The sequence below is a fragment of the Protobothrops mucrosquamatus genome, unplaced genomic scaffold (genome assembly GCF_001527695.2).
Source record: "Protobothrops mucrosquamatus isolate PMUCROS unplaced genomic scaffold, P.Mucros_1.0 scaffold_257, whole genome shotgun sequence".
Taxonomy (NCBI): Eukaryota; Metazoa; Chordata; class Lepidosauria; order Squamata; family Viperidae; genus Protobothrops; species Protobothrops mucrosquamatus.
Genome location: NW_015386333.1, coordinates 2,768,322 through 2,787,908, shown reverse-complemented (window position 1 = coordinate 2,787,908; position 19,587 = coordinate 2,768,322). Strand labels below are relative to the sequence as shown.

The 19,587-nt window shown below is 39.0% G+C and overlaps 1 protein-coding gene across 1 annotated transcript in view; it reads right to left on the bottom strand.

The window, feature by feature from the left end:
- POLR1A (RNA polymerase I subunit A) overlaps positions 1 to 19,587 on the bottom strand; it is a 62,177-nt gene that overhangs the window by 6,916 nt on the left and 35,674 nt on the right. Inside the window, exons 28-33 of the mRNA XM_015831503.1 lie at positions 12,762 to 12,897; positions 10,956 to 11,063; positions 5,645 to 5,905; positions 5,061 to 5,261; positions 4,076 to 4,193; positions 3,228 to 3,392 (exon numbers count right to left, since the gene is read on the bottom strand). Coding sequence (XP_015686989.1) covers positions 3,228 to 3,392; positions 4,076 to 4,193; positions 5,061 to 5,261; positions 5,645 to 5,905; positions 10,956 to 11,063; positions 12,762 to 12,897 — 989 coding nt within the window. The remainder of the gene's footprint in view (positions 1 to 3,227; positions 3,393 to 4,075; positions 4,194 to 5,060; positions 5,262 to 5,644; positions 5,906 to 10,955; positions 11,064 to 12,761; positions 12,898 to 19,587) is intronic.

Sequence of the window (19,587 nt, the reverse complement as noted above, 5' to 3'; positions counted from 1 at the left end):
ATAATACAGATAGGGAAATTTGGAGAGAGCAGTTGTTCGGACATTACCCCTGAATTGTATCTGAAGAGGGATGAAAGGAAAGAAAGGAGAGGAGAGAGAAAAGAGTAAAGGAGGGGAGAAGGAAGTAGGAAGGTTGGAGGAGAGAGTGGTGAAAGAGAAGAGGAGAGGAGAGGAAGAAGAGGGAAGTAGGGAAGAAAGAAGGGGAGAAAGAAGGTAGAGAAGGAGTGGGGATGCAGTAAAAGGGGAAATGGGCGAGCAACACCAAAAGTCATGTGCATGTATTTATTTCATTAAAAGTATCTTATATATAAGAATGTAAAAAAGAATGTATGTTAATATCTGATAAATATCACAGTATATGTATGGGGGAGAGTTTGGAAAAATAAAAAATAAATTAAAAAAAAAAAAAGAATCAATATGCAGGAAATTGAGATAGAATTAGGCACTTGGGCAGACCATAATCCCTTAAAAATGACGTGGAAAGGACTACAGAAAAAAGTAAGATGGACCTTGAATCAATCCCTATTAAAAGAGAAAGAATTTATAGAATTAGCAACAAAAGAAATGGAGTTCTTTTTTAAAGAAAATAAAAAAGAAGATACAACATTGCAAAACGTATGGGACATGGCCAAAGCATACTTTTGGGGTGTAGCTATAACATATATGGCTAAAAAGAATAAAGAAAAATGTGTATTGTTAAGGGAAGAATTAAAAAAATTAGAATTAGAACTACAAATAAATCCACAAAAGAAAATATTGAAAAGACAAATAGAAATAATAAAACATAAACTAAATTTAATATAATCAGAAAAACTGGTGCAGCAAATTAAAAGAGCAAAGCAAAACTTTTTTGAAAATGCAAATAAACCAGGAAGATGGCTAGCTTACAAACTTAGAACAGGAGAAAAAAACTGATAAACAATTTAGTAGACAAAAAAGGCTATCTACAATTTAAAAACAAGATAATAAAAAGATAATTAAAGAATATTATAAGAAACTGTATAATATGGAAGAAATTTCATGGGAGAAAATGACTCAATATATGGAAAAAACTAACTTACCAAAACTCCCAGAAAACTTCAAAACTACGTTAAATGAGAAAATAACAATGAGGAAATTGATAGAGACTATAAAAAGACAAAAAAAAAAAAAAGACAAAACACCGGGACTAGATGGGCTCCTGGCAGAGTTTTATAAATGTCTATACAAGATACACTAAGTTTACCAGTGAAAGAGGTCTGTAATGAACTTCTATTGGAGGCTAAACTCCCAAATACATTACTCTGATACCAAAAAAGGACTCAGATCTGACACAGATAAAAAAACTATAGACGGATATCATTATTAAATCCGGATTATAAAATCTTTACTTCAATAATAGCTGAGAGACTGAAAAGATTGTTGATTGAATTTATACATCCAGACCAAAATGGATTTCTACCAAAGAGACAAATAAAAAATAATTTGAGAATTATAATGGACATATTGGAATATTATGAAATGCATCCAGGGAAGCAACTGGCATTAGTATTTCCAGACGCTCAAAAGGCATTTGATAATGTTTCTTGGCAATTTATGACTCAACAACTAAAAATAATGGACTTTGGACAAAATTTAATAAATATGATCAAGACAATATACCACAAACAAACAGCAAAAATGATTGTAAATGGAGACTATACAGAGACCCCTGATATAAGAAAAGGCACAAGACAAGGATGTACACTATCCCCATTGTTATTTATTTTAACCTTGGAAGTTTTAAATATTAGACAAGATTTAGAAATTAAAGGACTGGAGATAAAAAGGTGAAAGTTACAAATTGCAAGCATTTGCAGATGATCTGGTATTCATCCTAGAGCAGGGGTGTCAAACTGCCGGCCCTTGGGCCGGTTGCATCATGCAGAGACCGCGCCCACCCCAGCTCCAGCAATGCAAAAAAAGTCATGATACATCGCAACACGTTACGTGACATGGCAAATTTGACACCCGTGTCCTAGAGGAACCCCTGGAGATGATTCCTAAATTATTGGAAAAGATAGAACAGTTTGGAGAGACAGCAGGATTGAAGATAGAGAAAAAATTAAAGTGATAATTAAAAATCTTAGAGAAACAAAAAAAAAATTAATTGTCAGAAAAAATAGATCTACAAATAGTTAAAAAGGTTAAATATTTGGGAATATATTTGACAGCAGGATGTTCAATGATAAAAGAAGATAACTATATAAAATTACTAAACCAAATAAAACTTGACTTGGAAAAATGGAAAAATCTGCAATTGTCGATGTTAGGGAGAATTGCTACAGTGAAAATGAATATATTACCAAAAGTACTTTTCTTATTCCAAGCAATAGCTATAAAACTAGAGAATTTTTTTTAAAGACCTGAATTCCTTAATTTTAAAATTTATCTGGCAAGGAAAGAAAGCTAGAATTAAATTGAAAATGTAACATGAAGCAAAGGGAAATGGAGGTTTTGGTTTGCCAGATTGGGTATTATATTACCAAGCATTGGTGTTAACATGGGTAAAAGAATGAATATCCCCTAGAGGAACATGACTTACAACTTGGTTGGCATGCTTTCCTATGGTATGGGGAAAGTAAAATTCATAAATATTTCCAGAACCACTATATTAGAAATGCATTATTACTAACATGGGAAAAAATAGAATGTAAAATATATTTGAAAATTCTAGGATGGCTTTCAACAATGGAAGCATTTGTACACCCAAATCTAGTTAGTCTTGAGAAAATATGAACATATAAAGATATTCTAAACTCTGAAGGGAACTTAAAATCTAGACAAGAGAAAGTTGCAAATGGTGATCAGATCAACACAAGATGCTGTAATGATGACCCAGTTGTCAAAGGGCCAAATCCAAACACGTGACCGCAGGGATGCTGAGACAGACACAACTGTGAAGACCAGTTGAAAGTCTCATTCAGTGCCACAGTAACTTTGAACAGTCACTGAACAAATGATCGTTAATCAGGAACTACCTATATGTGAAACTTCCATCACTATTTCCTTTTAAGAACAATGTGCATACATTATTAATTTATTCAATTGTAGCTGCCTAGAACTGGATGTTTTTAATATGAGACCAAAAAAAGCAATATATGAGTATAGAAAAATAATTTTTCATCAGTATATTTTGGATACTAATAATTAAAATATTTATCCTACTATATAAGCTACTATTTTCATAATAATTGGGAGGTATTTACCCAACATAGTTGCTTCTTTCAAAAACTTGTAGCTTGTCTCAAAAGTCATTTGTTGCAAGGGGGATGAATTGGACTGCATTCCATACCGATTCAAAGGTTTGTAAACACCTTCAAAGCACATGTAGTCTGACACCAAGGAGAGATGTCGAGGATCAACCACAATTCCTGTCAATAGAAGTATCAATGTCTCCTAAAAGAGCTTTATAAAGAAATGTACAAGGTACTCCAATAAACCCATCTTCCATACCTAGCTTGAAACTATTTATTAAGTAGTTTATTAAATACCAACATTGTAAGGTTTATACTGCTGACTCAATAACATAATCTGAAAGGATTTAATGGGTTTATCTGTTCTTTAAAACAAGTGAAGGAAGGCTACACTGATAAGCTTTACTTAGGTCAACTGTTCTGTGCAACATCCTAAATATAAGGGGTGGAGAGCATGGACAATTGAGAGATTTCTAGATCTGCTAATGTACTATCTTTTGATCAACAGAAGATACTGTTCTGATAATAGATGGAATTCAATATGCCATTATACTGAACATTAGTGAAAGAAATATGGATTGTAACTCCATCATCTGTGCTGTAAAAACATTCTCTGAATGAGAAGCTTAATATAGGCCAGTGGTTCCCAATTTATGGTCTGTGAAGTTACTACAAAATGTTTTTTGAATGGGCATCAAAATGTGGCAATCTTCAAATCTTTTGATAGTGATATAATACCAAAATAAGAGAAATATTTAATAATTGCTAGTCTAGCAGAATGAATTGCTTTCAAGCCTGAAATAACAGACAATGCTTTATATATGCTATCAGATTCAGCTGATATTATATAAAATGTGTACCATATGCAGCAAACACATCTTTAATCTCTCTCTCAAGAATTTTCAAAGCAGCTTCAATCCCATAGGTGTTGGCCATTGCATGAATATCATTGCAATAAAGTTTATTCATATCAAAAATCTAAAAGAGACAAAGATGGCAAGTGTGGGAAGTCATAGTGAAACAAATTGTAGATTATCTACCTCAAATAATATGAATAGCTAGGGAAAAACAGAATTGAACATTAGCAAAGAAAAATTATAGCTGAAGAAGCACAATATGCAACCAAACAAAACTTTTCTGTAACGAAGCCTGCAAAGTTCTAGAAAAGAATCCTAAAATTCACACTCGTTTTTTTCTTGTTCTCTTGTTCTCCTAACTGTACACACGTATTTCTCTATTACAACCTTATTCAATTACTCAGTTGAAGAAGTAAAAATGAAGTGAAGGCTTCATAACATCCCTCAATTGTATAGTCTATTCTCAGAAAGCTGTGCAAATTATTTGCTTCAATTCACCCTTTTCTTGAATTAATCTTTAATTATACACAGCAAAAATAAATGGAAAGTAATTGTAACAATTTGAATAGAAAAAAACAGAAAATGTGTTTAATGCATATTGGTCTTTCTTTTGTAAACCAATATTCTCTTTAAAGCCAAAAGCAAAAACTTTTGTCAAAATTTAAGATTTTGGCATTTATCCAAAAGTTTTTGGCATTCATCCAAAATTTCTATTATATTAATAGCAATTTTAATTGATTTCACTGAAAATGTTCTTCAGTTCTTTTTCTGTGAAATCAATAAAATGCTATCAATATCAGTATAACAAAAATTATGGACATATGCCAATTATCTTTCAACTTTGCCAAAGTATTTTAAATATGTGGAAAAAACACTACATGATTGTGATTTAGAATAGCAATAACTGTCATTCACGGTGGGTTTCTCTGCTATTTTTTTTACTCTCTGTGACCCTATGGAAAATACAGAAAGCTTTTTCATTACATACATCAGAATAGTAGAAAAGCTCAGGAAGATTTATCCCTTCTGTTTGCAAAGTGAGCACCACTTCTCCATTCTTGTTGCTGGTTTCATTTAAGAGACATCGTGTTATTCCCATTGTCTCCCGGATGACAGTGCTATTTGCCAGAGATGTCACAAGTGATGCAAGATCAAAGTACTCCTTCGTCAGAGAAAGCTTTAGTGAAACCTACAAGACAATACTTCTGATTCTGAAAAACGTTCCATCCATCGTGAAAAAGGTGTTCAAACATCTAAACCATCATAAAACCTTGTTCTTAAACTGATTTGAAAAATCCAAGCATAAATAAATAAATAAACAATGGGCAATTCCTTTAGCTCGCAAATCATCTGGAGTTTTCTCCTTTGGATCAAATTGCTAAATTCTATAAACAGCCCAGTCTGGAAAGTCAGCAGACCAAATTTAATGGGTGCCTGATTTTATAGCTGATGTATACACAATGCAATTGAATAAATATCTACTAAAGAAAAAAAAACAATTACATGCATTGTCAAAAATATTAAAGTAATTCTGTAACTCAAAACTCTTCTTCGCTGTTTCAATAACTTTACCTCACACCACAGTTCATTATCAATGTCATATGCATATTTTTCTATAGCATCATGGCTTTCCAGTACAGCATTAATTCTATGCTGTGCCATTTCATTCCATCCCTTTCTCTTGCTTCGAGCTGTTTGACTAGAAGAAGAAGAATAAAGCTTATCCTGAGTTTCCAGTGCCTCAGGATTTTGTTCATCTGGTGCAGTCATTTCCCGATCTGGAATATCGTCATCATCACCCATTTCATGATCTTCCTCACTCTCATAATCAACCTGCAAAGAAACATATTTGAATCATATTCAGTTTCATTAAATAGGAAAAGCAAACAATATCATTGATGCTTTTAAAACCATTCAAAACCCTCTGACTATTTTTACTTAATCCTTCCCTCCACCTCCAAAATGCAATAAGAGTCCCAGTGGTGAGATTCAGCTGGTTCATACCAGTTTGGCAGAACAAATACCTAATTTTTTATTGAGTTCGGTGAACCAGTTATGATAAATCTGAGTTTTTCTGCCGCTGCTCACGGCAGGATGCTGCGATGCTCTTTGCGCTGATAGTGCTGCTACTACTGCTTGGGCAGGACGTTACGTGGCTCTTCATGCTGATCAATCGCTGCCACTGCTCACAGCGAGACATCATGTGGCTCTTCACACTGATCACTCCGGTGCCACTGCTTGCTACAGGAGGCCGCAAGGCAAGCAACAGCAGTGGTGCAATGGGCATGATGCACTGCACGGCCTCCTGCTGTGAGTGGTGGCACCAGCGCGAGCAGTGTGATGTATCATTTGGCCTCCTGCCACAAGCAGCGGCACCAGCACAATTGGCACAATGCACCGCATGGCGTCCTGATGCAAGCAGTGGCAGCAGCACGATGAGCTGCGCAACCTGCCACAATGGTGAGATCGGCATGATGCGTTGAGCGGCCTTCTGCTGCAAGCACCGGCATCGGCGAGATGTTTCTGACGAGCCTCGCAGCCTCCTGCCGCAACAGGGATCCTACTCCTACAGTGAAAAGATGGCTAAAGATAAATGACACAGCTGATGATGCTCGGATAAAAGTGAAGAAAATTGCAAGTAAGGATGCCAATCAGGAAGCAATATGGAAATATCTTAAATAACAGCTTTATTGTTTTTTGTCAGGTATTATTTAATATTTTTTCATTAATATTTAAAACTTTTTTAATAACATAATCTAGTTTTGTGTACCTCTTTTATTGTTCTTATTTAAGTATTAAATGCATGAAATAATAAACTACCTTTCGGTATATTGTTTTTTTATACTTAAAACGGTCATTAGGACCATTGTTAAATTATTTGAATCCCACCACTGAATAAGACTGTAAAAAAATAAGGGTAATGTCACAAATTTTACACACACACACACACACACACACACAGGATTTTTAAAAAATATATATGTAAAGAAAAAATTCAAGTATTTTGCTTTCATTAATCTTTTGCTTAAAATAAGAAATATATTTAAACAATATGAGAGAGAAAATTATGCTCAAGTAACCTTACCAGGGAATATCATTATATTACTGTACAGGAAATAGGATTGAACTAGAAACCACTTAATGAGACTGAAAGTGAGCAAACTTTGCACTGCCCAAATATGCCACATTGTCAAACTCTCCAATAACTGAAACCCATTTTTTCCCATGGCTATTAAAAGCAGCTTATTACTAATTTGGTTGCCATTTATAGATATACCGTTTATGGATAGATGATTATGCTTTGTCACAACAATATTATTAATATAATTATAGATCATTTTTAGGAGTTGATGCCTTCAAATAACATTTGCAGAAGCTTGGATACTCTTTTAGTCAACAATTTGTAGCACTTTCTTTGGTAGAAATGACAGTTCTAAATATTTCCTATAGCTGCCTACAGAGTCTTTCTTTGGTTTGCTTTTGAGTTGTTTTTCCACCTTCCCTTGCAAAAATTTTCTAGTTCAGAAATAGTTTAAGGTTTCCTCATATACATCAGAAATTGTATGATTTTTCCATAAATTGAATATTCTGCTCAGGGAACTATGGAGACCATTTGAAAAGTTTTATTTGTCTTTTCTATAAGTGTTTCCATTTATTTACTGTCAATGGAGCATTTGTTTCTGGAATATCCTGGTGTTTAGTTGAGTCTTTCTATGTACAGATTGCTATTGTATTCTAATGTATGAGTATCAAGATCATGTGGAATGTTAGTACTGCTGGATTCCTCAGTGGTAAGATGATACTTGGAACACTGCGTCCAGTTCTGGTAATGTGATACAAAAATAATGTTAAGATTCTAGAAAAGTGCAGAGAAGAGCAACAAAAATTATTAGGGGGCTGGAAGCTAAACCAAATACTGAACAGTTGCAGGAATTGGGTTATGTCCAATCTAATAAAGAGAAAGACTAGGGCACCCCTAATCCTTCTTTTTATGATAGTAGTCTTCCAATATTTGAGGAGGAAGTGGGTCAATCTATTCTCCAAAACATCTGAGGGCAAGACAAGAAGTAACGGGTGGAAGCTTAACAAAGAGAGATCCAATCTATAATTAGGAAGAAATTTCCTGTCAGTGAGAATAATTAATAAGTGGAACAGCTTGCCTCCAGAAATTGTGGGTGCTCCATCACTGGACGTTTTAAGAAGAGACTGGACAGTCATTTGTCTGGAATGGTATAGGGTCTCCTGCTTGAGTAGAGGGTTGGACTAGAACAGGGCTTTTCAACCTTTTCACCAACTGTACCACTTTTAGGATATGGTAATATTCGAGTACCACCTAGCAAGGTGTCAAAAACTTGATGACCAAAAAAACAAAAAAAACTGTTCAAAATTGCAATTGCACTGAAATGACTTATGACCATTTTTCACACTTATGACCATTGCAGCATGCCCAGGGTCATGTGATTTATATTTGGCTGCTTGGCAACTGATTCATATTTATGATGGTCATAGTGTTCCAGGGTCATGTGATCCCCTTTTGCAACCTTTTGACAAGCAAAGTCAATGGCAGGGCTGTTAGTGGCCAAGTACTACGGCGGGACTTCCCTCCCTCCCTCCTTCCCTGCCTCCCTCTTTCTCATTCCCATCTCCTTCTGAAGGAAGAATTTGAACACCACCACCACCCATATTTTCCTTCTTCCATATATTCAAACAAGGAAAAGCCTCTAGAGACAGAAAAGACAAGCTGCTGAGTGAACTGGCTTAAAAAGGCATATTCCCCTTTAAGAATTAGCTACTGGCTAGAAAAGAAAGTTAAGGAGCCGGCAACTGGCACTTAAGGAAGAAGAAAAAATGTAGTAAGTACTGGCTGCCGGCTAAGCCAGCCTCCCCAAATGGCTCCATTCTTAAGTAAAGGAATGCTACAGGCAAAATCCATTCAGGAGAAAAATACTTCAAAATCCCTTGCAGCAAAACTTACAGCTAACAATAACAGAGCAATAGAAGCTAACATGAGACATCAGCCATCAGCCAAATAGAAATTGCCAAACACTCAAGAACACAAAGCCTTCATTGCACAAATCCCAGAACTTCAAAGACACAAAAGCACATAAGAATCCTTCCACTCTCCACCTCCCTCCCTGTGTCTCATTTCCAGCTGATGCTACCTTTCTTCATTCCTCGTGGAGGGCAACCCCTACCCTGCTGCATTTCTTGCCTGTTTGTTGCTGCCAGCACAGCTGGCTGCCACAGAAGTTGTAGATCGGCTCATGGCCAGCCTGCTTGATCTCCTCCCCCCCTCCTCCTTCAGTGCAGCTAGAGCTGACTCCACCTCCTCCCAAGGCTGCTTCTTTTTCTCTCTCTCTCTCTCCCGCCCAAACTGCTTCCTTTTATAGCCTCTCGTGTCTCTGCCCCCTCCTTCTCCTTTCTCATGGGGGAGGGTGAGCCAGAAGTGAGCCTGGGGCCTTTGCCTCGCCCCAGCCACTCTGCAGCTCCAGAGGACTCTCTCACAGTAAGTCCTTGCCTGCACTGGCTCTTTCCCTCCCCCACTACACTTGGCTAGGCAGGGCTGTGTACCACCTGCCACTTGTTAGTGTACCATAAGTGGTACACATACCACCGGTTGAAAAGCTGGACTAGAAGATCTCCAAGATCCCTTCCAGCTGTTATTCTGTTATACCATGGACAACAATGCCAATGTCATCTAAACTTATCCAGCCAAATATTTGCAGTAATATTTGAGTTTTAATATGCAGATCCGATCAATTTTCAGGTTGTTCTAACAAAGATTTCTAGATCTTGCCTTAACTTCTATAGTTTTATGTAAACGTCTAGCTGTAAATATTTCAAGATTTCTTAATAACGTTCCTTTGATTTCTAAAGTGAATTACCTTCCTTTTCAAATATGCAGATAGCTGCTTTAGAGAAACTTATTGAAAATAGACAAAATAACAATAATCTATGAAGACAATCAGAATATTAGTTTTTACCTAGCTACCAGTAAACTAGACCTAAAAAGCTAATAACGTTTGAAATTTATCAATAATTGTATATATTTTTAAAAAATAGCACTGAATCTACTGAAAGATTGTTCAAACTGCTGCATCTGGTGTATTCAATTTCTCATTTTGAATCTGTAAACAGGTGCACATACATTGTTTTCATCCAAATTTGCAGAAATAAATATGTACTATGTATACCAACTCTGTACCATGCAGAGGTTGCATCAACTTCAGTTAAATTTCATCAACAGTGCCTAAACCTTTGCATTAATAGAGACAGATATTGGGCTTAGCTTTCAGTAACTTATTAAATCTATCATAAATCTCCATCTGGTTTACAATATTTAGATCTCAATTCCAAGTATTACTTTGTACACATCAGTCTAAAAAAATAATGACAATGACATGCACAGAGAAGACTATCAAATATAGTTTACTTTCTATAACTTCCTACATCCACAAGTTCCTTATGAATAAGGTTTGTTCAAATATACAAGATTAACATTCTTTTCAGTATGGAGATAGCTTCTGACTTTTTAAAATTTGAACAGCCTGTCTACTCTTTTACTTAATTAAATTTATATCCCATATTTTCCCCAGGAGCATATGCACAATTTAAAAGCACGACCTCTTAACTTTTCTACAAAAACCCTATGAAATAGGTTGGGCTCAGAGCAAGTTTTCATGGTTTAGGGTAGATTTGAACATGGAACTTACCAATCCTAGTCAAATACCTTTATCATTACATGTTACTAGTTATCTACTAAAATCAAGTGTTGATTGTTTGATATTGTTTGACTCAAATTCAATATACTTTAATTCCAAGTTTTTGTGATGGACAGATTTTCTAATGGCATCTTATTAAAACAAAGGAAATGTATCATTACCTCTTCTTCTTGATTTTCCTTTCTTTTTGTATCTGTAGCATCAGCATCACCTTCAGTCATTCCACTATGAGGAAATCTGTCTTCTTCAGTTTCAGCTTCATTATCATTCTATGTCGGTAGAAGTAGGAATCCTTTTACTACATAATATATTTTCTTTTCTAACAGATTTCAAAGTAACCCTAGTTAAATGAAATGTCACAGATCATCTTTAATTATGGAAGTTTCTCCTAAGACTCCAACATCCTCAGCAGGCATGAAATTTCTCCTCATCCTATCCTAGTTGCTACAGAAACGTGATAGGCAATAGGACCCCAACTCTGGTTTGAATTATTTGATAATTTAATTAGCTGTTTATACAAAATTAATATAACTATGTGAGAATATATAATACATGGGATAATCTCTATTTTCTAGTACAATAAATTCTGTCCCTCTAAATCAGCAGATTAATTGAGAGGACTGAATAGGTAGAATTTATCTTTTTATTTCCTGAAAGGGAGGGGGAAACTATCCAAAATTTTCCTTTTTGTACAAGAGTGTAATTGGTAAAAACTAATGCTTTAATCATTTAAGTTAAAAGCCTAGGAAGGAGAATTTAGCCACTAGAAAATTTTCTGGTTTACCCAATTTCAGAGAAGGAATCTTTTGCCTGAAAGTGCAACACAATTATACATCTCTATACTTCTCCACATTTTATAAAATTGAAAAATCAGGAGACAGAAGAAACTCCTGCCTAATAAATCTCCAGACACGAGTTACCAGTGAATAATTTTCGTATTTTACATTATATGTACACTCAGTTAATATGTGATTAGTTTAATAAAGTTAAGTATATTCATCTATATTTGGAAATGTGTTGTAAGAAATTGTTGCCTTATTATCATGTATTCCCTTTTTCCTGATGAATTTGTTTATCATTTACAGTCGTGTGAAAAAGAAAGTACATCCTCTGAGTTCTATGGATTTACATATCAGGACATAGTAAAAATTATCTGGTTCTTAGCAATTCTTAAAACTAGGTATATACAATTTCAGATGAACAAGAACACATGACATATTACACCATGTCATCATTTATTTTACAAAAAGAAAGCCAAAATGGAGAAGTCACGTGTGAAAAACTAAGATTTTCCATTTTTGGCTTTCTTTTTGTAAAATAAATAATGACATGGAGTGTCATGATCTATAAAGGGTACTTAGACAAAGATTCTTTCACAAATAAATTTTGCTCAGAAAAAAATATTTTTTCAAAAGGAAGAATCTCTAAATATGACCTGTTTTTAATATCCTGTATTCCATATATTTACTATATGTAGCAAATGTCATATACACTCCTGCTAATTTTTTTTAGCAATGTTTTAGACTTTAAGGCATGTTTATTGTTCTTTCTAGATAATGTTTTTCTAGAAAAGACACATTTTCTATACAATGGTCTAAAAACTTCCTTCCCTTCCTGTATTTGAATAAGAATGTTGTCATAGAGGACTAGAAATATGGACTACATATATCAATTTATATGCTTAATATGTAAATATAGTATGTAATGTAATTGTGTAGCAGGACATGAAACATTTTCCAAAAAAGGCAACTGAAAAATGAGCCTGATCTTTTAAAAAAACATATGTATGTATATGATTTGAAGAGAAACCAGAGAAAGTACTCTTGAAGAATGCATGTATGCCCGCGGGCCGGTTTCATCATACCGAAGCCATGCCGTGGCAATGCAAAAAGAGTCACGATACGTCGCAACACATCACGTGACATGGCGAGATTGACACACGTGAGCTAAGGGGTCTACATCTTTACCTGGTCTTCCTGTGAAGCACCAATTTCTTCCTCATCTTCTAAATCTTTCTGAATTGCTTTTCGAGTGCTGACAGTGTTATAAGATGCCAATTTTAAACTCTTCCTTTTAATTGTTTCCAGCAACATTTTAAAAAATCTGGGTGGGATGGATAAGAGAAACAGAATACAGCTTCTGGATTCCAGACTAGTCAATGCTACAATATACTTTCCTAGATCTATCAATTCAGATGATAAATATAAAGGAAAATTTCAAATCATTTTGTAACAACATTATTCATAACAATATTTTTTAAACAAAATTAGATATTTTTGATTCCGAAGTCTAAATTTGACTTTGTACCCTAAGAGAAAAATATTTCAGTAATACTGAAGAAAAATTATCTCAGTAATAATGATATAATGATAATGATAATGATGATAATGATAATAATAATAATAATGATGATGATGATGATGTAGTTGGAAGGGATCTTGGAGGTCATCTAGTCCAAACCCCTGCTCAGGCAGGAAACCCTATACCATTTCAGACAAATGGCTGTTCAGTCTCTTCTTAAAAACTTCTAGTGTTGGAGCATTCACAACTTCTGGAGTCAGGTTGTTCCACTGGTTAATTGTTCTAACTTCAGGGAGTTTCTCCTTAGTTCTAGGTTGCTTCTCTCCTTGATTAGTTTCCATCCATTGCTTCTTGTCCTGCCTTCAGGTGCTTTGGAGAATAGCTTGATTTCCTCTTCTTTGTGGCAGCCCCTGAGATATTGGAACACTGCTATCATGTCCCGCCTCGTCCTTCTCTCCATTAAACTAGACATACCCAATTCCAGCAGCCGTTCCTTATATGTTTTAGCCTCCAGTCCTGATCATCTTTGTTATTCTTCTCTGTACTCTTTCTAGAGTCTCAACATCTTTTTTACATCATGGTGACCAAAACAGGACGAAGTATTCCAAGTGTGGCCTTACCAAGGCATTGTAAAGTGGTATTAACACTTCACGTGATCTTGATTCTATCCCTCTGTTAATGCAGCCTAGTCCTGTGTTGGCTTTTTTGGCAGCTGCAGCACACTGCTGACTCATATTTAAGTGATTGTCCACTAAGACTCCAGGATCTCTCTCACAGTTGCTACTATTGAGCAAGGTACCACCAATACTATACCTGTACATTTGGTTTTTCTTGCCTAAATGTAGAACCTTACTTTTAAAAAGTCAGTGTTTTACAGTGAGGGAAAAAAGTATTTGATCCCCTGTTGATTTTGTATATTTGCCCACTGACAAAGAAATGATCAATCCATAATTGTAATGGTAGGTTTATTTTAACAGTGAGAGACAGAATAACAACAAAAAATCCAGAAAAACACATTTCAAAAATGTTATAAATTTATTTGCATTTTAATGAGTGAAATAAGTATTTGACCCCTTTGCAAAACATGACTTAGTACTTGGTGGCAAAACTCTTGTTGGCAATCACAGAGGTCAGACGTTTCTTGTAGTTGGCCACCAGGTTTGCACACATCTCAAGAGGGATTTTGTCCCATTTCTCTTTGCAGATCCTCTCCAAGTAATGAAGGTTTCGAGGTTTTCAATGCCCTGGCTGAGGGAAGGAGGTTCTCACACAAGATTTAATGATACATGGCCCCGTCCATCGTCCCTTTGATGTGGTGAAGTTGTCCTGTCCCCTTAGCAGAAAAACATCTCCAAAGCATAATGTTTCCACCTCCATGTTTGACGGTGGGGATGGTGTTCTTGGGGTCACAGGCAGCATTCCTCCTCCTCCTAACACAGTGAGCTGAGTTGATGCCAAAGCGCTCGATTTTGGTCTCATCTGACCACAACACTTTCACCCAGTTCTCCTCTGAATCATTCAGATGTTCATTGGCAAACTTCAGACGGGCCTATACATGTGCTTTCTTGAGCAGGGGGACCTTGTGGGTGCTACAGGATTTCAGTCCTTCACGGCGTAGTGTGTTACCAATTGTTTTCTTGGTGACTATGAGATCATTGTCAAGATCCTCCCTTATAGTTCTGGGCTGATTCCTCACCGTTCTCATGATCATTGAAACTCCACGAGGTGAGATCTTGCATATAGCCCCAGATCAAGTGAGATTGACAGTTATTTTGTGTTTCTTCCATTTGCAAATAGTTGCACCAACTGTTGTCACCTTCTTACCAAGCTGCTTGGCAATAGTCTTGTAGCCCATTCTAGCATTGTATAGGTCTATAATCTTGTCCCTGACATCCTTGGATAGCTCTTTGGTCTTGGCCATGGTAGAGAGCTTGGAATCTGACTGATTGATTGTTTCTGTGGACAGGTGTCTTTTATACAGGTAACAAGCTGAGATTAGGAGCACTCTCTTTAAGAGAGTGCTCCTAATCTCCACTCATTACCTGTGCAAAAGACACCTGGGAGCCAGAAATCTTGTTGACTGATAGGGAATCAAATACTTATTTCACTCATTAAAATGCAAATCAATTTATAATTCTTTTGAAATGTGTTTTTCTGGATTTTTTTGTTGTTATTCTGTCTCTCGCTATTAAAATAAACCTACCATTAAAATTATAGACTGATCATTTCTTTGTCAGTGGGCAAATGTACAAAATCAGCAGGGGATCAAATATTTTTTTCCCTCACTGTAAAGAGCAAAACTGTACTTAAAGTGTAAATCAGTAGCTAACCCCCAATACTAAATAAATGGATGAGTGGAGTGCAGCCTAACTATTCATTTTCTCAGGGAATGACAGTATTCATTCTCTGAGTGAAACGACAGAAACAAAACAGATCATAAGATTGCCACTTAAATAGGATTCATATATTATCTTAATATTTAATATTAAATATTTAATTTTAAAGTGAACATAAAGATTAAACTTTCCTTCTGGGCCTAATGGAAAGAGAACTGGGAAAAAAATTGGAACTCTGATTTTATATATGGTGATGGCAGCAAGATTGCTCTGTGCACAAAAGTGGAAGGATGCCTTGATTCCTACCATGGACCAATGGTTACAAAATCTGATGGAATTAGCAGAGATGGCCAAATTGACTGTGCTGATAAAAGAAAAGAACATAAGTACTTTTGTTTCTACTTGGAAACCACTTCTAGACTTTGTGCTTGAGGTGGAAAAATAGGATATCATGATTTTGGGTTTTACCAATTAGACTGATTTGCCGATACAGAAATGGCTAGTGCATACTACTATAGAAGGGGCGTTGTCTTACCTGAACGCCGTTTCTCAGCACGGAGATGGATAATCCACGATTGGGTTAACTTAATCCTCCTGCTCAATCAGATCAAGTCAGCCAAACTTGCCACGCCTGTCCTGGGCCTATCATTCCCCAGTTTTTGACGAGGACGCAGCACTGGCTGACAGCAAGACGTAATGGCTCACAGACTAACCCCTAGGCCTAAGGACCTACCTGGGTGGGGGTGGATTATCCATCTCCGTGCTGAGAAACGGCGTTCAGGTAAGACAACGCCCCTTCTACAGCACTGGAGATGGATAATCCACGATTGGGACATACCAAAGCCCACTGTCCTTACGGGAGGGAAACGGGCAAGTTTGGAATTGTGTCGTGAGGCACCACTTGTTGAAGAACCCTTCTGCCAAAGGAAGCCTCTGCCGAGGCGTACCTGTCCAATTTATAATGACGGATAAATGGAGACGGGGAAGACCACGTAGCCGCCCTACATACCTCCTCGATGGAGGCCTGCGTGGCCCACGCCGCCGAGGTGGCCGCTCTACGCGCAGAATGGACTGTGACCCTACGTGGTACAGGCCAGGAGTTGGCCTGATATGCTCCCGCAATGCAAGCTCTTATCCAACGGCCAATCGTAGAAGCCGAGACCTTCCGGCCTCTGGAGGACGGGTGGAAGGAAATGAACAGAGCCTCGGAGTTACGAAAGGTGGCCGTTCTCTTGATATAATAACGAAGGGCCCGGCGAACATCCAGGGAATGCCATTGCCGTTCCAGAGAATGCGATGGATTCGGGCAGAAATCGGGAAGCACGATCTCCTGGGCCCTATGAAAAAGGGAGTTCACTTTGGGAACAAAGGTGGGGTCTAAGCGAAGGACAACCCGATCCCGGTGGAAGACACACAGGTCTTCCCTGACCGAGAGAGCCGCCATCTCAGAGATCCGCCGGGCAGAAGTAATAGCCACCAAGAAGGCGACCTTGATGGTCAAAGATCTCATGTTGCACGAGCTAAGGGGCTCGAAAGGGGCCCGTGTAAGAGCTTGAAGAACCCTCGGTAATTCCCACGAGGGGTACCTGTGGACCACGGGGAGTTTGATATTAGTGGCACCCTTGAGGAAGGAACGGATCAGAGGGTGTTGACCCAAAGAGTTGGTGTCATCGCAAGAAAGTACGGTAGAGAGGGCCGCAACCTGCCTGCGCAAGGTATTGGGTGCCAATCCCTTGTTCAGCCCTTCTAACAAAAACTCCAAGATATGTGGGACGGTGAGTTCAGATGAGGGAAGTTGTCGTGAGGAACACCATTGGCAAAAGTTCCGCCATGTGGCATCATAGATGCGGTTAGTAGCCGGCCTACGTGCTGCCTGGATCACCTCAATGACCCCTGAGGACCAGGACCCCTGCGTTAGTATCTGGCGTTCAAGTGCCAGACGGCTAACTGGAGCCATTGAGGGTCCGGGTGCATCAGGCCCCCCTGTGTCAGGGCTATCCTGTCTGGGGGAATCTTCCAAGGGCGTGACTGAGAAAGGCCGACTAGGTCGGCGAACCAAGGCCTCCTCGGCCAGAAGGGGGCTACTAGAAGCACCTCTGCCTTCTCCTGGAGAAGCTTGCGTATGACCGCCGGGAGGAGAGGGAGGGGAGGAAAGGCATAGAGTAGGCCGTCCGGCCATGACGTCCGAAGGGCGTCTATTCCCTCCGCTCCCGGTGTTGGAAAGCGAGAGAAGAACCGTGGGAGCTGTGTGTTTGTCTTGGAGGCGAAGAGATCTATGATGGGCCTCCCGAATCTGTGAGTGATCTCCCTGAATAGTCTCGGGTGTAAGCGCCACTCTGAGTGGTCCAATGTGGACCTGCTCAGGAAGTCTGCTCTCGTGTTCGCCTCCCCTGATATGTGGTCTGCTCTGAGCGAGGCGAGAGTGGTCTCCGCCCAAGAACAGAGCAGCTGGGCTTCGGTCAGGAGCTTTCGGGACCGAGTCCCCCCCTGCCGATTCACGTGGGCCTTCGCCGCCACATTGTCCGTAAGGACCAACACGTGTTGTTTCGCAATGTCGTGGCGGAAGTGACGAATGGCAAGATGTATGGCCCTTAGCTCCAGCCAGTTGATATTGTTTTTGAGGTCCGACCGAGACCACCGACCCTGTGCCCATTGAGACCGATAGTGGGCCCCCCAACCAAACAGACTTGCGTCGGTTGTAATGGTGAGCTGACTCGGCTCCTTGAAGAGGGACCCTCTGGCCATAGCTGGGGAGACCCACCATTTGAGTGAACGTAGGACGTGTGGAGGGATCCTTACCTCTCGGGTGGAAGTGCTTGTGCCCTGCTTCTGGTAAGGTAGCAGAAGCCATTGGAGGTCCCGCGAGTGTAACCTGGCCCAGGGAACGATCGAGATGCACGAAATCATCTTCCCCAGGAGCTGGGAAAGACCGACCGGAGACAAGGTCTTTGTCCTGCAGGCATTGAGAACTAGGCTCCGTATACTGTCTCTGCGTTCCTGGGACAGGTAAACTCGGCACTCTACTGTGTCGATGATCGCCCCCAGGTGAAGCAATCTGGTTGACGGAACTGTTTGGCTCTTCTTGAAATTGACTGAAAAGCCGTGATTCTGTAGGACACTTATTACCAGACTGACGTCTAACCGAGCCCCCTGTGATGAGGTCGACTGAATTAAGATGTCGTCGAGGTAACATTGCACCCAAATTGGTTTCAATCTCAGGTGCGCTGCCAGGACAGCCAGCACCTTGGAGAAAACCCTTGGGGCCAACGACAGGCCGAATGGGAGTGCCCTGTATTGGTAATGATGTCCCATGTAATAAAACCTGAGAAACTGTCGGTGATTGTGGATAATGGGAATATGGAGGTAGGCCTCTGTGAGGTCCACCAATGTGAGGTAGTCCCCCTTTCGGATGCTGCCCAGGATAGACTGAAGTGTTTGCATTTTGAACCTTCGGTATGCCAAATAAAGGTTCAGGCGTTTTAGATCTAAGATTGCCCTCCATCCTCCTGATGTCTTTGGGACCACAAAGAGGATGGAGTAGAATCCTAGTCCCTGTTGTGCCGCAGGCACGTGCTCTATGGCTCTNTAGAGATTTTCTTGAGTGTGGGCAAGCAATGAACCGCCTTGGGGGACTGGAAATGAATTCCAGGGAGAGGCCGTGTCTGATGGTGTCCAGAACCCAGGCGTCTGTGGTGGTAGCCTCCCATTGAGTGAGGAAGAGGGACAACCTTCCCCCTATGGGAGGATCCGGCTGAGGGTCACTTCTTACGGAAGGGACGACCCCCGCCTCGAAAGGGCCGTTTAGACTGGAATTGCTGTCTGGGTCGCTGGGCAGGCCTGTCTGCCCGGCGGTCCTGTCTAGGAGTGAAGCTCCGGGCTGCCTGTGTGTTCTGAGGGGTGGCAACCGGACGAAAGGACTGCCTACGATTGTAGGTAGGACGCCTGTCCAATCGTTTGGTGATGTTTTATGGGGGATGGCGTTTGTGTGTTTTAATATGCTGTAAGCCGCCCTGAGTCCTATAGGGAGAAGGGCGGCATATAAGTTTATGTAAATAAATAAATAAATAAATAAATGTGTGCCAAGATCTTTTTCTTATCATTGTTTTCGGATAGAAAAGGCGATAAGGCGTCCCCAAACAACTTACTACCCTGATAT